The sequence below is a fragment of the Rattus norvegicus genome, chromosome 3, assembly GCF_021556685.1.
Source record: "Rattus norvegicus strain SHRSP/BbbUtx chromosome 3, alternate assembly SHRSP_T2T, whole genome shotgun sequence".
NCBI classification, from domain to species: domain Eukaryota; kingdom Metazoa; phylum Chordata; class Mammalia; order Rodentia; family Muridae; genus Rattus; species Rattus norvegicus.
In genome coordinates, this window is record NC_141536.1 from 49,510,265 (window position 1) to 49,535,018 (window position 24,754).

A 24,754-nucleotide genomic window follows, 5' to 3' on the forward strand; every position below is an offset into this window, starting at 1 on the left:
CACAAGTTTGTGTACACAGGAATGCCACAGAAACTCAGAGCTGGAAGCTGTCATCTACATGCAAAGGATCTGTAATATATGTGCAAAGAGCATATATATGCCCTTACTTAACATCACTTAATATTATGTACAAAGAGAATATATATGCTCTTACTTAATATTGTGAAACCAAGAAACTCCAAAGATATCGATGCCCTAAAATTCTTTTTCCATTGGACGTCTACTGCTGAGAGTGGGCTCTACCCCTAAGAGTGGTTTATTATATTTATTACAAAATAAACAAGAATAACATGATATGATGGTTTATGCAAGCCATCAATCCTTCAGTCAGATACCTCCAAACTCGAGGTGATTTGGGGGCTTTGTAAGAGAGCTTGGGAGCAAACCAAAGGACACTTCTTCAAAGCCAGCTGTCGGGTGGTGACAGAAGGTCCCTCCTTCCTTAACTGCAATGCTTGGTGTTTCTGATTGATTGTCCCAGGGTTTCATTTTTCCACTGAGAGAGCAAATAAATGGAAGGCTCCTGGTTTCACTTTTTGTTTGCAAACCAAGGTGAATACTATTACTTGTAAGGTATAATGGTCTTTTGTTTATTTTAGGTTAATGAATACATTTTTATTCATTAATTTTTCATTAATTTTATTCACCAATGGTAGGCTTAGACTTGCCTTGAGTCACAACCCCCTATTGTATGTAAAACCTCCTACCAGGTGCTCATGGCAGACTCTCTGAAATCTCCTGCTGTTCCATTATTTCTTTGAATGCTCACTGCCATACATACTACAAGAGTTACACAGAGGAGCCTCCCCTTTTGGTATAACAGGCAATTGTCTCGAGACAATTTGTATAAATAGTTCTCGATTGCCGAGTTTCCCAGAGCTTGAAGAAGTGAGGGAGCATGTTCATTTGGAAAGCCGTGAAAATGTTCACGGAAAATATAACATTGGAGGCTTAAAGCTTCTAATGCCAGGTTGAACTGGCATGAGTTAAATTTCAGGTGATGAAAACCACGTAAGCTGATGTCTGGAAGCCAGGAAGCAAGCTTAGAAAACCTTAGTGATCACGGCTGAACAGTAAGGTAAAAGTAGATAGAACAGAAAACCAGACAATCAGCTCTGCAAGCCATGGCACAGATTTGTACATCTTATGGATGACACTGAAAAGGGGTTGGAGTCTTCAAGGGAGGTGACAGATACAAGGGGACATGTCTGGTACAACAGAACAAAGGTAGTCTGGGGAATGGATGAAAACAGAGAAATCTGCTCTCAAAGAGGAGAATTACGCTGTTAGTATTGAACAAGTTTTCTACTTTAGCTGAAATCTAAATTTAGATAACAAGGATCTAATTTAACAAAACCATCCAAAGAAATTGGACATTTATAAGGTTTTAAAACATTAAATGAGTATGGGCTTTAGCTTACCAGTGAAATAATACATACTCAGAAAAAATGCCCAGCAAGTATGCATGAGTGTGTGTGTGGAAGAGGGAGTTAGTGAGGGGGAGAAGGAGAGTACAGGGGGTGGGGAGAATGAGGAGGAAAAGCGAAATGCCTTCTCCAACTGTAGATTGAGGACAATGCATTAGGAAATGCTGGAACGTTAAAACTAGTGAGGTATCATACGTGTACCCAGTTATTTGTATAGAACTTACAAATAAAACACCAAAACATCAGACACCTAGAAGATCCATCATTCATCCTAACAAGGATTAGGCTGGAGAGACGGCTCAGGAGTGAAGAATACTTGCTTTTCTTGCAAAGGACTTAAGTTTGGTCTCAGTATCCTTTTCTGACAGCTCACAGCTGCCTATGAATCCAACTCCTGGGGACCTGGTACACTCTTCTGGCCACAGTGGGCACAGGAACATACGTGGTCATACACATACAGATTACATGTATACACACATATAAATGAAAGTAAAATATATTTTTAAACAACAAGAAAGAATGGAGTACATTCAATGAAAAGAGGAAAGTTGCTGAGTGAAAAGCAGGCTTAAGGAAATTGATTTATCACTGGCTTGTGCTGCCATTATCTGAGGTGTGATGACGCTCTGCTCAGCGACCCAGAAATCAAGGAAATGACATAGGGTAAGGAAGATGAACTAAAAAGAGAAATATAGAAATTAAACCTCTTCATATGACAGTCACAATATAATATGTATATTCATATGAAAAAGTCAAAATGGGTCTTTGCTCACTGATGGGAAAATTGAGTCACAGAGTAACTTATCTAAGGTCATAATCAATGCATTAGTAAATGGCAGGACAAAGTTTTTATTTAGACCATTCATTGCTTCAGCGTCTCTTGGTCTTTTTACTCCTCCATGTCTTCAGAAGGGAGAACTGACTGCTAGTTTAGAAGACAGGGGTGGCTTACAGAACCTGCTGAAACGCAGCTTCGGCAAGTTATTTGGTAGAAGTGTGACTATATTACATCCTAAATAAAACCAAAACACAAAGATAAGAAGGTTTAAGGGGTTGGAGCAAGAAAACAGTTCATGTTAATTTGAATAAATAGAAGAGTAGAAGGGATGGAGAGGAGAGCTATGATCAGACAAAAAAGGAGAATAAAATCGAGATTTTAATTACACTTAAACATATGTTTTGGGAACAGTTTATGGAAATTACAGAATCTTTGTTGCTTGTCTGGTCGCTGTCTTAGCATCTGACTCAGTAGACCAAACCAGCCTTGCACTTAAGATAGTCTCCCTACCTCAGCCTTCCAAGTGCTGGGATGGAAGGCATGGGCCTCTCCCCTGTTCATCATCATGGCTTAAAATAGATTCCACTGAAGCTGTGTATAAAGTGGATAGAGGAGGAACAGACTGAAGGGTAGTGACCAACTGTTTACTTTGTAATAGCATTAACTGATAATCTGTCTCTAATCTCGCTGTTCCAAAGAAAAGGGGAAGAGACAGGGGACAATGGTTCAGAGGTGTGGCTGACTTAGCAGGTTGGAGCATCATGGAGAGAGATCATCGTGACACCATAAGCCTGAGCAGAGGAGATGGTGCTTCTAAAAGAAATAGAATACTTTTGTCTTGGTGAAAAGTCTAGTTCTGTGTCTGCTGAGTGCTCAGTTTTATAATACCTGTACCCTAGAGGGTGCACATTACAATTACTTATCTATATATTTTCTTGATAGGCACTAGAGACCGTCCTGAGAATAGTTATAAAAAGAAATCTTGCTCTCATATTGACATCATATTGCTCTACCGAGTTTTAGACCACCAAGGTCCTTTCTATTTCTTCTTGTGGTCTCCTGCCTCTCTGGTATATGTTAGTGGTGTTGTTCAGAGCGCTGTCTGTCGCCTTCTGGAGAACTGCCTTTGGATTATTTGAATCTGTGTGCTTACTTCATCAGACTGTGAAAGTGTCTGGGCATTTCTACTTCTTCCACAGAGAGCAAATAACTGGCTATGACAATTTCATGAGGGTCCTGACGGCTTTGGAAGTCCGTTTTGGTTGACTTCCTCTTCATCCAGGCCCAAAACTCCTTGACATACCCTACTGTCTCATTCCAGGGCAATTTCCTTAATCGAACTCAGAATCTGTGTCTGGAGTCACTAACCGACTTTAGATGTGAACTTTGCCTTAGATGTGACAGCAACAGATACTGTGAGTAGTTCGACGGTGTAATAGTAACAGATAAAACAATGAAGAGAAATCAGGAAGAAGCTGCTGGCATGGTGTACATCAGAACGTGTGCAGATGGTTTGCAGTTTTAGACAGTATGGCTGGGAAAAAAATCATCAGCGAGGAAAACGTTAAGCAAAGATTATGACATATGAAAGAAAAGGACAAAACAAATTACTCTCTCTGTCTCGGTGTCTTTGTGTCTCTTCTCTGTCTGTCTGTCTGTCTGCCTGTCTGCCTGTGTGTCTGTCTGTTTCTCTGTGTGTGTCTCTCACTGTCTCTATGTAGGCACATCTCTCTCTCTCTCTCTCTCTCTCTCTCTCTCTCTCTCTGTGTGTGTGTGTGTGTGTGTGTGTGTGTGTGTGTGTGTGTGTGTGTATCAGGCAAAGAGAAAACAGCTTATGTATATAAGTAGAAGTTGTTTCTTGAGTACTTGAGAGCCATGGCCATGTGTGGGGAAGGGAAAGAAAGGATTGTAGAAGGTGGTAGTGCTGGTGGACAGACTAGTACAAGGCTCTCTATATACTTTGGTTTTTCCTAGGAAAATGGAATTTCACTTCAGAAGTTTTAGCAACCTAGTGACTCAGTTTGTCTTGCATTTTAAATTAAGCCGACTCCTCCTCTACTGAGGCAAAAAATAAATCAGGGAGAGCAGTTGGTTGAGAGACCTATTAGGGCTGGATTGGCAGGGAATCTTACAGACCTCCATATTATAATCAATACCCCTGTCCCTGATATATCTAACTGTTCAACCTCCCTGCTCCCATTTCCCAATGATCACTGTCACCCTCCAGGGAGAACAGTAAGTTGCTGATAGGAAGACATTCGTGTTCTACTGTCACTAGCTTTGTTGGCACTTAGGGGACACAAAGGCAGGTTAAGATGCAATCAAGAATACACTACAGCCTGTCAATGCCAGGGCAAGCAAGAGCCATGGTTTTTCATCACAACCAACCCAGGTGTGCTCAGATAGAGAGACTGCAATTCCCTGGAGGGGCTCACGGGGAGAGTAAATTGAATTCTTTGAGAAACAAGTCCACTTTGAATCAAAGGAGCCGTGCTGCTTAATGCTTGCCCAGTATCTTCCCACTTTAGTTAATGCACCATTAAATAGCAAATAAAAACCATAAGACCAGGAGAGAGATCATATATGTCTTTGTGTGTGTGTGTGTGTGTGTGTGTGTGTGTGTGTGTGATAGGTGTATGCATATGTGTGCTTAAATCACCTCTGTGTACACTTGTGAAAGTCAGAGATTAACTTTGGGCATCTTCCTCTATTGCTTTCCACCTTATATTGAAGGGTAGGGTCTGTCACCGAACCTGGATCATGGAATTTTTGCTCGATTGCCTCACTTGAAATTCTAAGTTCGCCTATCTCAGCTGGCCAGGGCTGGATTTACAGAAGGTGCCACAATGCCACACTTTTCTGTGGGTTCTAGGATTTTACTTATTGATACATCTCTCCAGACTAGAATACCTCCTTTTATAATTTACTTTTTTTTTTCAGAAAAAGTCCATGTAAAGTGTTTTTTTATTTTTCAGATTGACTTATATTTCTCTGAGTTCATCATGGTACAATAGATAAACATATCTGTTCAACAAAATCAAGCTGTATTCAAAGATGTAGTAATCATAAAAAGGAATGCTTATCTTTAATGTAAACATTCTCAATACATAGTATGAACACAAAGAACTGAAAAAAATTTGTCTCATGTTATAATACATCTAGTATTAAAAAGAAAAAAAAATGATATTTTTTAACTGGTACATACTGCACTTTGGTCTTTCATATTGTATTGTACTCTCTTCCTAATCCACCACAGAAAACATGAAAGTCTGGTTGCCCAGAACTTTCTCCCCTTTGGGAAAATTGTTAGGTATAGAGAGGGACTGGATTCAGGCTGAATAAAAAAAGGAAACAAAACCACAGCAGGTGACCGCTAAAAAGCACAGGAGGACAGGCTCAAACCTCAGGACAAAAGTCCTTGAGAAATCTAGGGGGAAAAAAATCTTCAAATAAGATTCACAAATGCGATCTAAGTTTATGCACACATTATTCTAATATCCTGAAGAAAACTAGGTCATTATTTTCAAACAGGACTGAAAGGGTGCTGTTATAAACCCGTATTTCTCAGATTTTCTGAATCTTCTTCACTCTGGGGAGCCAAAGTCTCTAGGACTTTTAAGTTATCCCAAGCTATTAATTATCAATTACTACATGATTACATTCTCATCTACAGGAAATAATAACAGCCATTTTCTTACTGAGTGTTTGTCTTTACAGTACTTATTATATTATATAAATGCTGATTCTTATGCAGAGAAATTAGTTACACAATAGTCATTACATAGCCTTGTTTTTTATAATTGTCCCTTTATGTAAGTATAAATGTATCACTTGTATTTATATCATTATGTATAATAGCATAGCTTAATTTATGTTTTTATTTCATCAATGTTCCTTTGTGTGTGTGTGTGTATGTGTGTGTGTGTATGTGTGTGTGTGTGTGTGCGTGTGTGTTTGTGTTTCTATGTATGCAGGTAAATATTTGAATGTGTTCAGATGCACTTACTTGTATGCAGCTTCATGTGCACATATGTGTGGAGAGCAGAGGACAGTCTTGGCTGTTGAGCCTCAAAAGCCATCCCCCTATGTGTTTTCTTTTTGAGACTTGGTCTCTCACTGTCCTGGAGTTTGCCTAATAAGCTCAGCAGGCTATCCGGGAAGGCCCAAGGAAGTGCCTGCTTCCACCTTCCCTGCAGGGGGATGACAAGGAAACACAACTATGCCTCCATCTTACCAGCCCTTCACAATCCATTTTTTTCTTTTTATAATTTGGAAACCCCAAAGAAAGGAACCATTGAAAGAGAAGTACTAATAAAGCAATGGTGCCTGAATTTAGAAATATAATTTCTAAGGTTCTTCCTTCTTTTTCTAAGTTACATATATACATCTATATCTATCTATCTATCTATCTATCTATCTATCTATCTATCTATCTATCTATCTATCTATCCCTCTATCTATATATATATATCTGTATATATATATATATATATACATCTATTGTCTCTCCAGTATTTTATGAGTCTTTCAAAAATAATGTCTTATCTTAAAAGTTATTATAAAATCTTCTGCATGAAGAGTGATGCAAATGAATGCAGTTTAAAGTCTTCAGGCAACTGTGTATATATTCTGATATTGATATTGTTACTTGCCAAATTTTCAGGCATTGAAATTAGACGACTAATATATTGATAAATTACATATTTATATTAATATATCCCTTATTATGCTAATCAAAATTCTTTTGTAAAGATTAGTTTCATTTTTATTTGTGTGTGAGAAACACACACACACACAGAGCGAGAGAGAGAGAGACAGAGGGAGAGAGGGAGACAGAGGGAGAGAGAGAGAGAGGGAGAAAGAGACAGAGGGAGGGAGAGACAGAGGGAGAGACAGAGAGAGAGAGGGAGAGAGAGAAAGAGAGAGAGAGAAAGAGACAGAGGGAGAGAGAGACAGAGGGAGAGACAGAGAGAGAGAGGGAGAGAGAGAGAAAGAGAGAGAAAGAGACAGAGGGAGAGAGAGACAGAGGGAGAGACAGAGAGAGAGAGGGAGAGAGAGAGAAAGAGACAGAGGGAGAGAGAGACAGAGGGAGAGACAGAGAGAGAGGGAGAGAGAGAGAAAGAGATAGAGATAGATAGATAGATGATAGATAGATAGATGATAGATAGATAGATAGATAGATGATAGATAGATAGATAGATAGATAGATAGATAGATAGATAGATAGGCCAGAAGAGGGCATCAGGCATCAGATAACCTGGACCTGTGAGCCACTACTAGCATGGACACTGAGAACCAAGCTCAGGTCCTTTGGAAGAGCAGCAAGTGCTCCTAACTGCAGATCATTTTATTTATATGATCTAAAACTCACGTGTTTCAAAGGAGGATTTTCTGTTGCAAAGCATGTGGCTTAGGCAATTCCAATTAATTGGAAACGTCACTTTGCAGAGTGGTCACTTAGGACCCATGTAGAATTGGGACCAGTGAGAGATGATAGACAGCATTTTTGGTTTTGATTGTTTGTTTGATCTGTGTGTGTGTGTGTGTGTGTGTGTGTGTGTGTGTGTGTGTGTGTGTGTGCTCGTGTGTGTGTTGCACTGTTGTTGTTGTTTCCTATTACATGTTGGTTTGGGAGGTTGGCAGGTTGGACTTTGTGTAGGACCTGTCACAATAAAAGCCTCTAAAAGGTATCTCTCACTGTGGAAATCAGAGCTCAAGGATACAGTACAACTCAGGGCTGATGACATCTGTCCGAGGTCCTGACTTTTCCTATAACGTTAGCTTTAGACAATAAACTACAAGCCAACACGTGCCTTTCATTTCTTTCCTTTTAATTTTCTTTTTACTACAACCAGTTTGAGTCACTTTCTCAGTGAGTAAAATACTATTTCTGGATAGGTTTTTCTCGTTTCAAAACGTATAATCTCTACTGCAAACAAGACCGGAAATGCACAAATATGTAGCTTTGGTAGATGAACTTGTGCTAGCTACTTCTCTTTGAGGTTACAAAATGCCTGATTTAAGAAGAAGCACTATGGGAGGAGATGGGGGAGAAGTACAGAGGGTCAGAAATTTGACAAGAGGTGTGCAGCAGTGGGGGTGGGGGTTGGGGGCAGCCACTAGAAAGTCCCAGATGCCAGGGATCCAAGAGGTTCCCAGGACCCAAAAGGGAGGACATTTGCTGAAACACCTTACAAAGGGGAGATAGAACCTGCAGAGACCATGTCCAATGGATATCCACGGCCTCCAGTTGAGGGATAGGACCACCCACCCACCTCAAAAGTATTAATCCAGAATTCTTCCTGTCAAAGTGCAGGGACAAAGAGTAGAGCAAAAACTGAAGGAAAGGCCCACACCCAGACACTATTAATAGCCGTTGCCAAGAAGTGCTTCCTGACAGGAGCCTGGTCTAGCTGTTCCCTCAGAGGCTCTGCTAGAGATGGACCAATACAGATGCAGATATACACAGCCAAACATCAGACTGAGCCTGGGGATCCCAATGGAGAAGCTAGGACAGGGACTATAAGAGCTGAAGGGGTTTGCAACCCCATAGGAAGAACAACAATATCAACCAACCAGACCTGCTGCCCCAAAGCTCCGAGGGACTAAACCACCACCCAAAGAGTACACGGGGATTGGGGGGACCTATGACTCCAACTGGATATGAAGTAGAGGATTGCATTATCTGGCATCACTGGGAGGGGAGCCCCTTGGTCCTGTGGAGGCTTGGTGACCCAGGATAGGGGACGCTAGGGATCTGAGGCAGGAATGGGTAGGTGAGTGGAGGAATACCCTCACAGAGGCAGGGAGGAGGGGAAGTGAATGGGGGCTAGTGGAGGGGAAACTAGGAAGGGGGATAACATTTAAAATGTAAATAAATAAAATAACCAATAAAAATGGGGGGGAGGAGCACAACCCATCACGGTAGGGATGGCTTGATGACAGGAGTTGGCGCTGGCAGGACCATGAGGCCACTGGGGACATTGTGACTGTAGTCAGAAAGCAGAAAACACTGCACTTAGTTGGCTTTCTCTGTTTTCCCCATTTATTCAATCCAGGACTCTGCCCCATGGGACAGGACCTCACTTATTGAGTGTGAATCCTCCTTGGTTTAAGCCTCCCTGGAAACCCAACAAAACCATGCTGGAAAGTGTGTCTCCTGGTGATTCCAAATCCAGTCAGGTTGACAGTGAGGACAGACTTGCAGCTCTGCTTAATTTGTAGCTCATGTTTCTTTTCAGGACTATATGAAGGATACAATTTTTGCTGTCAGACTGAGTTTGAATGGTGTTTACGTGACTTCCTACGTGACTTCCGGAGACTTTTGTTTCTAATCTCACTGAGACTATTCTCTTTTCAAATGCAAGTCAGGAAAGTGTTATTCGATAATTATGGGGAGAAAGTGATGGGACACTTTAGGCATCTTAGCCCAGTGACTGGCACATAGTAGGTTCTCCATTCTTACTGTGTTATTAGTTGAAAGTGTGCTAGCGATGGTCTCAGTTTCCTGTCAGAACTACTTTTTTCCCTAGTAGCTTTTCTTTTCTATATGCATTTTTCGTTTCCGTTTTGGGCTCACATAGACACATAGGGCAGTGGTTCTCAACCTGTGGGCCATGACCTCTTTGGAGTCACATGAGGAACTGCATGAAAGGGTTTCAGCGTAAGAAAGGTTAAATAACGCTGGGTATAGCTTGTGTATTTCAGTGCGTGCGTGTGTGTGTGTGTGTGTGTGTGTGTGTGTGTGTGTGTGTGTGTGTGTGTGTAGAGGCCAGCGATAGGTGCTGGGTGTCTTCCTTGTCTGCTCTCTGCTATACTTGTTGATCAGGGTCTCTCAGTTGAGCCTGGAGGTAACCTCTTTGCCTAGGTTACCTAGCTTGGCTTGGCGATTCACTACCTGCTTTTGTAGCCCTGGGATTGCAGGGGCTATAGTATCTGCCTGCCTTTTTTAAATGTAGGTGCTGTGCATCCAAACTGAAGTTCTCATGTCTGCGAGGCAAGTGCCTTCTCTGCAGACCCCCTGGTTTCCTTTCAATGACCTAGTCAGAGGGAAAGAGACGATTTTTGCATTATCAAATTAAACATTTTTTTTTTTACTGGAGAAAATTAACTTAAATAGTGCATAGTGAAAAGGTTGCCTCTTCGTTACATCAACAATAATTTATTGGACCCCAGATATTCTGGAAAGGAAAGTAATGCTAAATCTGACTGTGTATAGCATATCCAATGTGATTTCATTAACAGAATCAGTAACCTACTATAGGGATTTAAATTTTTAACCCTTGACTATTTGCTTCTTTTTACTTTTGAATTATTTAGTTTGATTAAATGCCTTTTTGGCTTAGAGAATAAAAGGGCTGAACGGAAGCGTTGCCAGTCAGCAGAAGGCTTCCCCGCGATCTTTCAGCTCTATGCCTGGGTCCCTGTCTGCGTATGGACCCTCCTCCGGGCTCCACCCATGAACGCTTAGGGCTGCCAGCCGCGTACTCAGTGTTTTTCTAGGAAGGTGTTTTTCTTCACAGTTCCTAGCCCTCTAGTGGCTGTTATAAAAATGTCACTTTGTAGTCCCCGCACAGGAAATGCCTGTTCTTACTTCAGTTACCAGAATCCTCTTACAGGAAGTTAGGTGTGGTCTTTAAAGGAGAATTTGAAAAAAAAAATTTTTTTTTTAAAGCATGATGGAATTTTAGCTGCAGTCTTCTTGCTTCCAGCCTATCAACCCAAAACTCTGAGTGTAAAAGCTTCTGCAGGGGTAACGTGTTCCTGTTCTTAACTATGCTTGCTCTCTGTGAGGCTTCTCCACCTTTGCAGTAGAATCCTTGGGGGAATCTCTAGGGGGACCACTTTCATTCTGAAGCTGCTGGCTGCATGTTTTAGCATGTCTGTCCCCCTAGAATCCCAGGCATGGGTACGGCAGGTTTCTCCCTTGAACGTGGAAGAATTATCTTGATGCCTGTGCCTTCCGCTAGGCATCAGAGCCTCTGGGGATGAGAGAGGAAAATGAGGGATGCTTTGGAGATGCTGTGATGCTGACAGGGCAATCTGACAGCTGGTGCCTGAAAGGTGCTGGTCAACTTAAGAAAGATAATTAATGCTAACTATGCAGTAGCGTATGCCGTTCAGATTTGTTGGTGGGTTCCCAGATGTGGACTGAGGAAATAAATGGGTAACTTGTTTTACTCTTAGAAGAAGCATCTCATACATGACAGTGGCAACTCATTTCTGTAGTGTAGAGGTTAAAATGAATTTTTTTAACAAAAGAAAAACAAAAAATAAGAAATAGATTTAATGATTTTGAAGAAATGCCATTCTGGGGTCAAAATTTCTGCTTTATTCTTTAAATAGCACAGAAACTCCTGTGAGTTTCCTGGCTGAGGTCACATTTGCAGTCACAATTACCAAGTTCTCTACTTTAATAAAATGTGATTTGAACGTCAGTTAAAGCCCATTTATATACCATCACAAAAACCCATATTACAGGGACTATGCTTAAAAGAGAAACTGTTAGACATACCATTTTTTTTCAAGTCCACATTCTGAAATGGATATTTACACTGCTCTGCTAGATTTTTTATCAAATGAGACTCTGACTTGGAAATCTGGTATCTCTCCGTGATGTTTCCTCTGGTTCTGCAAATTTGTTAATTTAAGAAGCAATTACACTAGTTGGCAGCAGGTTGCTAAGCCAGGAGGCCCAAGCTCCAGACCTCTGATGTGAGTGACTTCCTGCCTGTGCTGGCAGGTGCCTGGTTCCTTCCTGTCTAGTTTGCCAGCAGTTCCAAATGCAGCCCTCAGCCAGGGCAACTCCTGCACCCCCTCACCCCGCCTTGCTCTCTACCTGTTTCCACAGCCTGGACTTGCAGGGTTTCCTCAGCTTTTTCCCAGATGACATGGTTTTGAATAAACCCTTAAAGGTTCTAAATTGGGCCAAAGGAAAAGTAAAAAGAAAGAAAATGGGGGGAGAGAGAGAGAGAGAGAGAGAGAGAGAGAGAGAGAGAGAGAGGCAGAAGCAAGATTACCGCACAGCCCTGCTTCTACAATTTTGTCTGATTTTTTCCTTCTTTTGTTTTGAATGCTATATTTTTCAGACAGAATGCAGAGTGAATAAAAATGGCTCCCAAAAATATTCACACAAATGAAAGAGCGAGCATACAGAAAGACGCACAGTATCTCCCATTCGCAAGCTCTGAACAGGGTGTTTTCCCCCCAAGTAGCATGATCCCTTCAAACATTTCAGGAGTGGGAGAATAGATTACCTCATGCACACCTACTGGATGTGAGAGAAAGCTCTCCATGCAGGCAGATGAATGCATGCATGAGGGCTCACAGCGCTGGAAGCGGCTGCCTTTGTGAAATGCTCTAGCTGTTTGCTTTGTATACTTTACGTTCAGTGTCCTGGGATGGCCACCCTCACCTGTCATCTTAACGGTCATTGCTTTCTCCCCTCCTGTTTCTGTAGCACTTTCTTACGCGAGGAGCTAAACAGTGACTAAAGAAGCAGGATGAAAAGATGGCACGGTCAGTGCTGGTACCTCCAGGACCTGACAGCTTCCGCTTCTTTACCAGGGAATCCCTTGCTGCTATCGAACAGCGCATTGCAGAAGAGAAAGCTAAGAGACCCAAACAGGAACGCAAGGACGAAGACGATGAAAATGGCCCAAAGCCAAATAGTGACTTGGAAGCAGGAAAATCCCTTCCTTTTATTTATGGAGACATTCCTCCAGAGATGGTGTCAGAACCACTGGAGGACCTGGACCCCTACTATATCAATAAGAAAGTGAGTTTTTAGACCAGTTGCTCCCCCTGAACCCGATCTCTTTAAGATGGTGAAGAGTGTACCCCTTTCCATCTCTTAAAATATCTCTAGGATGCTGGGTGGACTGAGAAAGCAATGGGGCCGTTGTCTTAAAGTGTTTTGAAAGCACCTGGTTGAGTCTGTGGGGGGGGGGGGGGGACAGACATATACCGCAGAGGCCTCCTGCAATGGGGCATGGGAGGAAGACAAAGCCAATTTATTTTCCTGGATACTAATTAAACAGTAAGTTGCATGCAGATTCACCCCGGTGCTACTGCATTGTGATGAAGGGAAAAGTAGAGAAAGGGTGTGTGTGGTTTTTATACTTCTAAGAGCAGTGTCTAAGATCCCCCCTATTGCCTTGAACTTGACCTAAGGCTTTGAGGTCCTCCATAGGCTCAATTATGCCTTCATCCCACAGACTGTTATTTTTCCCATGGCTCCCTGCAGAAGGTAGAACACCAGAATACATATAAGGGCCAAAACCCAAAGTTCTAGCAGTTTTCACGAGAAAATAACCTCCATGACAAAAGTTGCCGAAACCTCATTTTTAGACTGCCGAAGAAGTGAGTCAAAGAGTCGGCAAAGTTACACAGAAGTCCCGTGGTCCTGACCACAGAATTGTCTTAGTATTCCTTACCTCCCGAAGTTGCTTATCCAATTTTGCATAGTTTGCAAGAAAGAGGACTAGGGTGCTGTCCTTTGCTGGTAACTGTTGCAGCGCTGGGCATTTTAGCGGGGTCTCTTACTCTCTTCGCATATCCTGATGCAGCCTGTGAATTCTGATCTGTGTGTTGTGTTCTCTCTTTCAGACCTTTATAGTATTGAATAAGGGGAAAGCAATCTCGCGGTTCAGCGCCACCTCTGCCCTGTACATTTTAACTCCCTTCAACCCCATTAGAAAATTAGCTATTAAGATTTTGGTACATTCATATCCTTTTGACTCATAGTCATTTCGAATGGTAATTTTTCCCCTGTGACTTAATTATAAAATAGAGCATTTTCAAAATATGTGTGGCCGTCAGTGTCCACTGGTGGCTCTTTGGTCTTCCTCAGCAGCAAGCCTGTGGCAAGGTGGGACGGCAGGTAAGTAAAACCCTCTTTTCCCTCCTAAGGGCTTTGATTCTCTCTGACTCATTTCTTCATCTTCTGGTCCCTTCCCAATCACTCCCTGCCTTCAACCCTTCATTCATTTTAGCGACACAGCCAGGATAGCTTTTCATGCCTTTGAGCTTTATAGTGCTATATTGGAACAGTTCCTGGGCATTGATTTTTCTCAGTGATCCATCATTTAAAATACACAGTGACAAAGAGTCTATATTGTGGTTTTGGCTCTTTGGTCAGAATTGTATTAAGTTCTCTTGTCATGTTGGTGCTTGTAAACTTTGTGTTCATGACTATATACAAGTGTGTTTATACATACCTTGGGACTTTTGAAATGTTTTCCAAGTTCTTTTCCCAATGGCACTTGTGCTGACTTTCTCCCCGACTCTCTTTTGATTACTTGCTCCCTGGTTTTATTCAGTCTGCCTGTCTCTATATACTAAACTGCAGTCCTTATTCTCCTTACTGAAGGACATGATTCCTGGAAACAGGACAGGGGAGTACTTAACAGATAGCAGTGACTTGGCTTAGTCCTTGAAGTTAAACACAGTAGCTGGAGTAAGAGGTTTCATTCCAGGCAGAAGCAGTAGTCTTGCTAAGAGTCAGAAAGCCAAAGAAGCAAAGACCAGAGCTGTACTGGGGAGGGGAACAAATAGGAATGTGTAGAAACCTCCAGTTTCTATGAAGAGTTGTGTATTTCAGGAACCCAACTCAAAGTGGAAGAAACTGAAACACAGCTAAGTTTCTATTAGGACAAACTCTTTTTGTTGTTGTTTGTTTGTTGTTGTTTTGTTTTGTTTTTTATTTTGATTTTTCAGACTGGGTATTCTATGTAGTCCTGGTTATCCTGGAACTGATTATATGTAACAGGCTGGCCTTGAACTTACAGACATTAACCTGCTTCTGCCACCTGAATGCTGGCACTAAAGGAGTGTGCCATCATGCTTAGCCCAAGACCTTAAACTCTTAAGTGTTTTACTACATTTATTTATTTATTTGGGGTGTGTGTGTGTGTGTGTGTGTGTGTGTGTGTGTGTGTATTTGTGTGTGTGTACTTGTGTGTACTTGTGTGTTCATGTACATGCCATTGCATACATGTGGAAGTCAGAGGACAACTTGTAGGAGTCAGTTCTCTCTGCCATGTGGGTCCTGAAAATCGAGCTATGTCAGCAGGTGTGCGTGCCGTGTGTCTGTGTGAGGTGCCAGGGTACATTTGGGGAGGGCAGAGGACAGCTTTGTGACATCCGCTCTCTCCTTCCACATTTGTGTGAGTTCCAGGGATCTAATTCAGGTTGGCAGTCTTTCGTGGTAAGCACTTAACTCATGGAAGCATTTTCCAGGCCCTGACAAGACAAATTTTAAGTTAGAGAGAGTTATGGCCTGAAATATTATGCTATAGTCAGACCAGGACCTAAATTTAAGACTTCCACTATAAAATCTCACCGCTAGTAGTAGATGTAGCTTGAATTAGATAAAGAAATTTGAAAATGGGGTAAACCTGGTGCAATGGACCTATCTCAGTTTAGATAGTAATAAAGCATGTCCCCAAAGTTTCCCTGGCAATACAAGTTCTGTGTCTAGAAGTATAGCATTTTGAATATTATTTCTTTTTTGTACTTCTGATGGATTCTTTCCCCCATGGTCTACATAGGTATCATCAGCATAATATGCTTTGGTCTTTATATCTAAGGCTTTAAAATTTATTGTGCATTATCTTACATCAATAAAATTTCCTTCCATATGCTCCAGTAAGAGAAGCAGTCACACAAAGAAAAAGTTTGACCATTAGACATGAATAATAAAGTCAGAGTTTGTGTCTTGTTTCCCACGCTTAAAATGATGCTCTCTTACGTTTCAAGTTTATGTGCACTGCACGAATATCTCTGTGAATTAATTATATTTACAATGGCTATATTTCACTTACATTAATATGGTTTATGAAATTATGCCCCATTCATAGAGGACACTTAGAGATATGCACTAAGGAAAATACTCACTAAGAAAGCAAAAATTAGAAAATCTGATGTAAAACAGGTAGAAAAGATTTGAATGGAAAAGAAAATCAGTTTTGTCCCCCCTCTGATGGAAAAGTACTAGGCCCTATGTAGAAAATTGGGCGGGCTTTTGTTTTGAAATATAAGGAGATCATATCTTCTATAGGATACTTCATAAAAGATATCACCCCCTTTATGAAAGTCTTTGAAAGTTATGAACCTCAGGAGCCAGTGCCAGTGATGACATTTCCACTGGTAGAAGACATAGGCCATTTCAGAAGGACAGTCAGAGTCTAGATGTTGGAGACATGGCTCCTGTTAGGACCTCCCTGGAGGTTCACACACTACTTGAGTCTGTCTTTTATTGTAAGTAGCTCAGGGAGAAATAGGACAACAGCATTATAAATTAAAGCAGGAGCAAGCAAATCTATTAAGCTATGGTAAAATGAATTCATATTTCAATTTAGAAAATTGTTTGCATGCATTTTTTTTTGTGAGAGAGATTTCCATATACATGGAGGCATGGGTATGGAAGTAAGAAGAAAACAAGGGAGAGACATTTCTCTTTCCACTGTGTGGATGTTGGTGATCTAAGTCAGCTCATCAGATTTGGGGGCTGCACTTTTACCCACTGAGACGTCTAGTCAGCCTCGAGATGAACTCTAGGCTTTCCTAAAGCCTTTTAAACAATGCAGACTCACAGATTTCTTCAAGGGAAGTAAATTAGACAAGTTTACTCCCTCCCTAATTTTCTGAATTAAAATGTCATATTTCAAATGCACTCTCTTGAAGTATAGATATGAGGAAAGGCAATTACATTTATTATAATAAATGCAGGTAAGCTCTTCTATCTTTTGCTGATACTATAAGAACTAAGCCAAGATCCCACTAACTCAAAGATGTATGGGACAGTGGTTTTCATGGTGGTTTTGTGCTTCACTCCACTCAGTGAAAACTCTAGGCTTGAATCTTGCTTTCGTGGTTCCCACAGCAGCACCTTTACTGTACATTAAAATGCATGGGAATGGCCACGGGATGATAGTTGGCCATGGTCCAGAGAATCAGAGTGCCATCAAATTTAGATGGGTGTTGCAGGGGGCTGACAGTTTCCTGAGCAACAGAGTACAGTCCATAATGTAGTAACAGAAGTTAAAGGTGACAGTAAGTCCCTAGTCTGGATCAGAAAGAAAACTGGAATTGCTGTGGACTGAGCCTGGAACAGGTCTGAGTAAAACAACCTGTAGATAAATCATGTGCTTGGTTTTCAGCACCAGTATTTGAAACATCTGTTAAACATTAGGGGAGGAACTGTGGAGTTTGGTTCTTAGGCAAATGTGAAGTCTGGAAAGGGTAGGGCTAGAGAAGTCACTTTGGGATTTGTCACTGGATGGATGCCACGGATACTCACCACACCAGGTTGACCCACTAAAACCCTGAGACAATCCACAACAAACACTGAACTGTCCATCGTTCACAAAGGGTAGGAGAATGGAAATGATAAGGTTAGGATCAGAAACCAAGACTCCAATCCTTCTTTGAAGATTCATTTACTTAGTCTACGATGCTGACCACATTGTAGTTTTCTCTTTCTCCACTTGGAAAACCGCAGCCATAGTACATAAATCATAATAGTAAATGCATTGCTGGCTCTGGTGATGCACATCTCTAACTCAAGTACCCAGAGAAAGATGCAGATGGCTCAGAAATGCAAGGCTAGCTGCCGCCATATCATAAATTCAAGGCCAGTCTGAGCTGCATCAGATCCTGTTAGGAGAGAAGAAAACATGTATGACCTAGAACCTAGCACCAGGGTCTATTACAAGCACTTAGTAAGTACTTAAGGAAGACTGCTTAGGACAGTGCTGTTGATAGGAGATATAAATCTGCAACAACCGCAAAACGAAATCTTCCCATCACTTAAGCATTTCTGAGAGAATTTTGAATGTATAACTACTCTGCCCCAACTTGCACTAGGAAAGAGGAGGTTCTTATTCCATTTGAAGCTTGTAATGGCCAAAACACATGCAGTTCCTTCTAACTTCTCATTCGACAGATGAGGAATGCAGCCGAGAGGTTGTAAATGCTTAGTCTGTATCTGAGATCCTTCTTCCTCCTCTGTCTTTCTGTCTCTGTCTTTCTGTCTTTGTCTTTCTGTCTGTGTCTCACTTATTTTTTTTCCCAAGAGGGTCTCGCATAGTCCAGGCTTGACGTCAGTCCTTCATGGATGCGAGACAGCAGGCCCAGATTTCTGAATGTGCACTGGCACTACTGAGGCTAAAAGTTGAAACAGGTCTTCTGTTCTCAGCCAAGTGCAGTTGTACTATTCTCTCAGTGGAGGAGAACTGATTTGAGAAGCCAGATATAATACACTGAGGGTATTAGCAACACCCATCTCTACATTGGTAAATGTCCTTTTCGCTGGTTCCAATTAATGTATTTATGTGGTATTTATGCAGACATTTTAAAAAATCATTTTTCTAGATAAAGAATGAAAGGAGAGTAATTCAACCTAACCATTTCCTGTTCTTCTGTCTTTAATAGTCAAAGATTGTTGCCTGCCTATCTACTAACAAGTATTAACATGAAGAATTAAGAAAAATATTAATCAATAATTTTTCTGGCTCAGAAATTAGCTCATATACTGAAAAGGACCTCTCCCACTATTTAATCTGCACATTCAAGTTAGAAAACTCATCACACGAAACATTGTTTTACGTATAGATTATTTGTGAGTTTTAATTTTTAATCCCTCTAATTTCTTTGGATACATATAAGACAACATCATTTTAGAATAGAGCAGTATTCCCTTTCCCTTAACAACAACAACAACAAGAACAAAAGTACTCCATATTTTGTATCTAAAACCACAAATGATTAGGGATAACAGAAGTATCAGATAGTTATCTTAGCAGATAATAGGTATATATTATGAGAAAGCGTTGGCACAGTTAGCCACGTTAATATAATAAAACTGAGCTTGCTACCACCTTTTGCTGTCAGTTGAAACTGAATCCCACAACCAATGGTTGGTAAAGGAGAGATGTGGATGCTGGGCTTAAAGCAGGGATGTTCTCATGGGCATCAAGGTGGGCTGGCAATAGTCCTTACCCAAAAGCTACACAACCATTTTCAACATGAATTTCTAAAAAGTTTTTCCTGACCTTATACACATAGAAAGTGTTTTTTCAATTTGCCAACTGATGAGTTAGCCTGTCAATACATCACACTACTTTTCTTAATACTTGGTACAAATAAGACAATAAGTCAAGAAGGTTGCTTTTTCTGATATTATATAGTTGAGTCTGCTTTTATTTTATTTTATATAACTAAGCTGTTATGGAAGTACTGTTTCAAGATAAATTGGACTTTTAAAAATAGAATCTAATTTATCCTTTGATCCTCATACTTAGGAAATAGTGAGGAGTGTATAAAATTGTCTCTTACCTTTACCTCTTAGAAATGTGCCTTGATGTGCAGCTTCATAGTTTTCAATCTGTGGCCTTGCCAATGTAATGTTCGCTTCTGTATTGTGTTTTTGTGTGGGTTAAAATTTGCTGGATCCCCACTATTTCAGTTACTCATTAAAATGTAGAAATCTTAAACTGTCTGATAAAATAAGTTGACAGAGTAATAGTAGAATTTGAAATTTTGTCTGCACAAATGCATACTGTGACAGAAATATATGAACCTGGTTCTAGATGTTTCTTATTTTAAAAAGAAAAATTTTTATTGTTGAGTCCCTATCATGATTCCTAATTAAAGTATATGTTTCTCTACTAAACTGATAATTATATAACATAAACAACAATGGTTTTGAGCATGCTTTATTATCTGTAATTTATGGAAAAAATTGTAATTATTTCTATTGTTTATCTTGACATATATTTTACTTTATACGTAATTAAATTTTCCTGTCATAAATAGCATTTTATAAGAATTATAGGCCACGGCTAGGTTCATCATGTGACATACATTTCATGAGATTTTGATTTTTTTTTTCATCTTGTGCCTGTTCTGTATGTTCTACCCTTTAACAGTACCTAAACTTGTATGCACAGTGTGTACAGACTTTGACATGATGGGAGTATTGTAAAGTGACACAGGTCGCCCTGACCAGATGAAGCACTATGGTGAATAGCAAACAGCACATGTGTAAGAGGCCATAACATCCCACGACTTTAACAACTAAAACTTACTGGGATGGAGATAGTACAGTAAAGAACAAAGGAGCAGAAGACATCATAGAATGCTGATCCCATGGTAAGACATTATAAAGTGATTGGACATATATGTAGTGGGAGGCTGCCAAAATGATCCCAGCTACATTTACAAAGTCCATTTTGGTGCAGTTAGTCAAATGAACTGACTCATAAAGACCGCTTTAGATGAAGTCCCAATCATGTGCAAGTCTTGTTCCATGACTGTTGGTCTTGATCAACACTCGAATAACTCAGGGATGTGAGAATCGAAAGTAATGAACTGAATCCAGATACAGACAACAAAAGTGTTCTATGGAAGTTAAATATGGAAGTTTAGGAAGAAAGAGAAACCTAAGGTTATCTCCTGGGCTCCAGCATGACTCATGAGAATACAGCGATGGTAAGGGAGTTGTTTCTCCTGCAGCAGAGGGATAAGAAGGCTGTTGGTTTGGTTTAGGAACTCTAAATCCTTCAAAAGCTTTGGAAGAGTCAATGGGATACCTAAGTACAGAGGCCATATGTGTAATTGAGTGTGGAGACCTAGAAAGGGGTGTCACCTGGACAGAAGGATGTGATGTCTGTATGAACACATGAAGCTTGCTGTTGTACTCTGATAGGAGACTGATAGCAGGAGTCCAGATGGTGGCTTAGATTGTGTTTCTTCTCCAAAAGGAAAATGAAAGATTTCAAATGGCACAAAACACGGTTGCTCCTGAGGCATGAACAAGCAGGCAACTGGGGTCTCCTCAAAGAAAGAAGAAAGGGGAGGAGACCTCTTTATTGGGCTCAGTGAAAAAGGAAAGTTACATGATAACTGTATCATAGCTGTGGGTTATCCTTTGGTTTCTAATGAAGCGACATGGAGATTTTTCATCTGTAGGTAGAATACAGGGAGGACTAAAGATACAATAGGTTCATAAGAGCAAGAAAATGAGCATCTCTTTCAGGAACTCTGGCTATGAAGTAGAGAAAAGAAGTGAAGCCAAAATTTGCTGATGAGGGTTGTGGGTTACAGAGACCCTCGGGTTCCCCCAAGGCAGGAGAAACATGAGCAAGTTTGTGTTGATGATTGATGAAGAGAGGCTAAGGGTCACAAAAGGTAAAAGAATGGAGAATTAAGCTGTTCCTACAGCATTCTGGAAAGCTAGCTCTCCAGAACACACGTGGAGAGATGGAAATACCCCCAGTGTAACAGGAAAAAGAGGGCAGATCCCAACAGAGAAAGCTTTGCCAAGTTGGGGTGGGGAGCAGAGTCTGGTGTTATCATTATCCCTTGTGAACTAAGAAATCAGGCCATCAACTTGCAATGGAAAAGGAGGGAAGAAGAGGATTGGCAATTGAAGAACAGTAGAGGATGCTTGAAATTATATTTGGGGGAGGTTGGATCTGCATCCAAGCAGGATCACATGGGACTGTGTTTAGGACCACTGTGATTAGGGACCACGCATTTCTGATGTTGCCCATTTGCTAAGAGATTATGCATCCTCAGAGGGCCCAGGCACAGAGTGACTTCCTTATATGAATGGTAAACTATCTTATATTTTGTCTTTTTTCATTCTTTGTAACAATAAAGAAAAAGTAGGCTATTCCTCTTTATAGGCGTGTTTTCCAGGTTGTGCTGCCCTCGCGTGGCTGATCCCTGTCATTCATGTAGAACTGCTCTCAGATGCGTTTGAACAAGCTGGGGATTAAGTATGAGCCTAAAAGCACTATTACTAAAACTCCAAATGTCAGCTATTGCTTTGACTAATGCCTTCACAGGCAAAAGCTGTCTTTCTTGATTAATGTAACACTACCTACAACCTGGCCCCAAAACAGGGCCTTTTTCATAAAAGATACGAAATGGTTTATAAAAAAAGAAGCAAGAAGGATTATGAATACCACTGTTCCATCTCTGAGATGATTATGATCATGTGTGAGTTCATAAGAAATGATGTTTTTATCATTTATAAGTGTAATTTATATTAGATGTGAGCATCAATCATTTCAATTATTTGACTGTTGTCCCTTCTCTTAACTTTTTTCTTTTCTTCTTTTCTTTCTTTCTTTCTTTTTCTTTTTTCCTTTTTTTTTTTTGGTACTTCAACAGAATATAAGACACGTATTGGCTATACATTCAAGGCAACAGGAAAATAAATCAGAGAATTATTATGATCAATATTTTCTCTGCTTTTCAGAAAATAAAAAGAAATGTTTGCTGAGTATCTGAATCAGATACAGTGAGTGATAGCATATTTAACAAAGGCTTGCTGGTTTGCTTCTTTGCAGAAATTCTGTAGTATGATTTCTTTCTTACTGTTAAAGTCAAGTTGATCAGAACTTAGTAAGTCATCTGACCTAGTTACAAACCCAAGGGGTGTTGTCAGTAGCCTTCTTCTTTTACATTTCAGGGTCTTTTGGACAACTCGTGTAGGTTGTACCTTCCATTTAGAAAGGGGATTTGTGTAGAACGTTCTTCCAGGGTGACCCTTGGAATAAAGTCATAATGTACTTCATCAGTTTCTTAGACTGCTTTATTGAACTTTTTCATCGTAGTCTGAACTTGCAATTCTATTGTTTGGTTGAGTCTATCATGAAGACAATTTACATTTATAAATTATTCATGCCAACTCATTTCTTTACATTTTTTTCTCTCTCAATTGCTACATTTCTTACTCATCTAAAGATAGTTGATTTTATTTTAAACACATGGTGTTAAACCCATGGAATTAAAGGGACAAAAGCGAGAGAAAGATGAAGATTAAATAATATTCAGCCTAAAATAAACATGTGAGTCTTAGAGTTGGTGGGGGTGAAATCAGGGCTATGCATGAAAGGTGGGGTCTTCCTATGAACTTTGTTTTCCTTGACGATATTTTTCTACTTTATTCAATGTGCTTATCATGTGCACAATTCTTACCAACTGTGTGTTTATGACCATGAGTAACCCTCCAGACTGGACAAAGAATGTGGAGTAAGTAGAAAATTCACTTTGAAAATCAGTCCTTTCGTATTTCAAGACACTGTCACTTTCCTTAATACATATTTCTAGCCATGATAAACCAGATGATTCAAATTCATACTCACCACTGACTTCCTCTAGGACAGTGCTTCTCAACCCTCCTCATACTGCAATCCTTTAAAACAGTTATTCCGGTTGCGGTTACCCCAACCACAAAATTATTTTGTTGCTACTTCATAACTGCAATTTTGCTACTGTTACGAATTGTAATGTAAATATCTGATATGCAGGACCTCTGTGAAAGAGTCATTTGACGCCCCTCCTCCTCCCAAGAGATCACAACCAATGAGTTGAGAACCACTTCTCTAGGACAAGGTTTTCAGTAGCTCAAACAGCTGCATCAATGTGACTATTGATGTATGGGGACCTTCATCTTCCTTTTGAACCTTACACACTAGAGATTCCTAATGATTACTGATATCTGATACATTGCTCGGTTAGATACACATTGCTTGTGTAGTTCAGATACTCTCATCACATGGAATGCTGTTTTCGCATACTTTATGCGAAATATGGAATATGGAAATGTATCCATTTATTTAGAGCCAATGAAAACATCATTTGGAATTTAATGGCACTTTTGCTTTAAGTTCTGCCTTTGTTCTCTATCAGAAATCAACCTGGAGTCTCTATTCATGTGTGTCATCTGAGTCATCTTTAGGATATGTACACTCGGGGCGCATGTGTATATCTTAATAGTAAAGAACTTATTTAATATGTGTGAGGCCCTGGTGTCAAGTCTATTAACAGAGCATTCTTTTAAAAATTAAACATACATATGCAAACCATCTACAAATTCTTTAATGTTGACTTGGCTATTTTTCTCAGGTATACTTTTACAGGAATTTATACTTTTGAATCACTTATTAAAATCCTTGCAAGGGGCTTTTGTCTAGAAGATTTCACATTTCTACGGGATCCCTGGAATTGGTTGGATTTCACAGTCATTACTTTTGCGTAAGTATTTCTGTAATACTTTCTACCCTGGCAGGGTAATACTATGGAGCCTATACTGTAGTTCTCGGTGTTGGCTTCCTTTGACTCATAAAGCACTTTAATTAGTTGGCATGTGTATTTAAAAAACCTTTTCCAATCAAATTATTCAGTTTGGAAAATTAGGAATGATCCTAATAAATTATATGGCTTTGGTTTCAAATAGCTGTAAGGTAACAATAAAAAAATCCCCCAGTAACAGCTCAGTCGATGACAATACCGTTCTCCTCTAACTGGGAAATCTGATAACAACACTCACTGAAGTTGAAATGGTCTTGATTCAAGACCAACATAGGCTTAGATTTCCCAAAAGTCTGAATAACTCTGATTTAATCCTACAGGTATGTAACAGAATTTGTAAACCTAGGCAATGTTTCAGCTCTTCGAACTTTCAGAGTCTTGAGAGCTTTGAAAACTATTTCTGTAATTCCAGGTAAGAAGAAGCCGGTATAAGGTGGTAGGC

The 24,754-nt window shown here is 40.2% G+C and overlaps 1 protein-coding gene across 2 annotated transcripts in view; it reads left to right on the forward strand.

The window, feature by feature from the left end:
• Window positions 1-24,754, forward strand: part of Scn2a (sodium voltage-gated channel alpha subunit 2) — a 142,474-nt gene that overhangs the window by 37,434 nt on the left and 80,286 nt on the right. The window contains 5 exon segments of one of the 2 annotated variants that reach the window (NM_012647.3): window positions 12,665-12,982; window positions 13,813-13,931; window positions 23,161-23,250; window positions 24,127-24,255; window positions 24,633-24,724. In NM_012647.3, the coding sequence (NP_036779.2) occupies window positions 12,716-12,982; window positions 13,813-13,931; window positions 23,161-23,250; window positions 24,127-24,255; window positions 24,633-24,724 (697 nt within the window). In that variant the 5' untranslated portion in view covers window positions 12,665-12,715. 2 annotated transcript variants of the gene reach the window in all.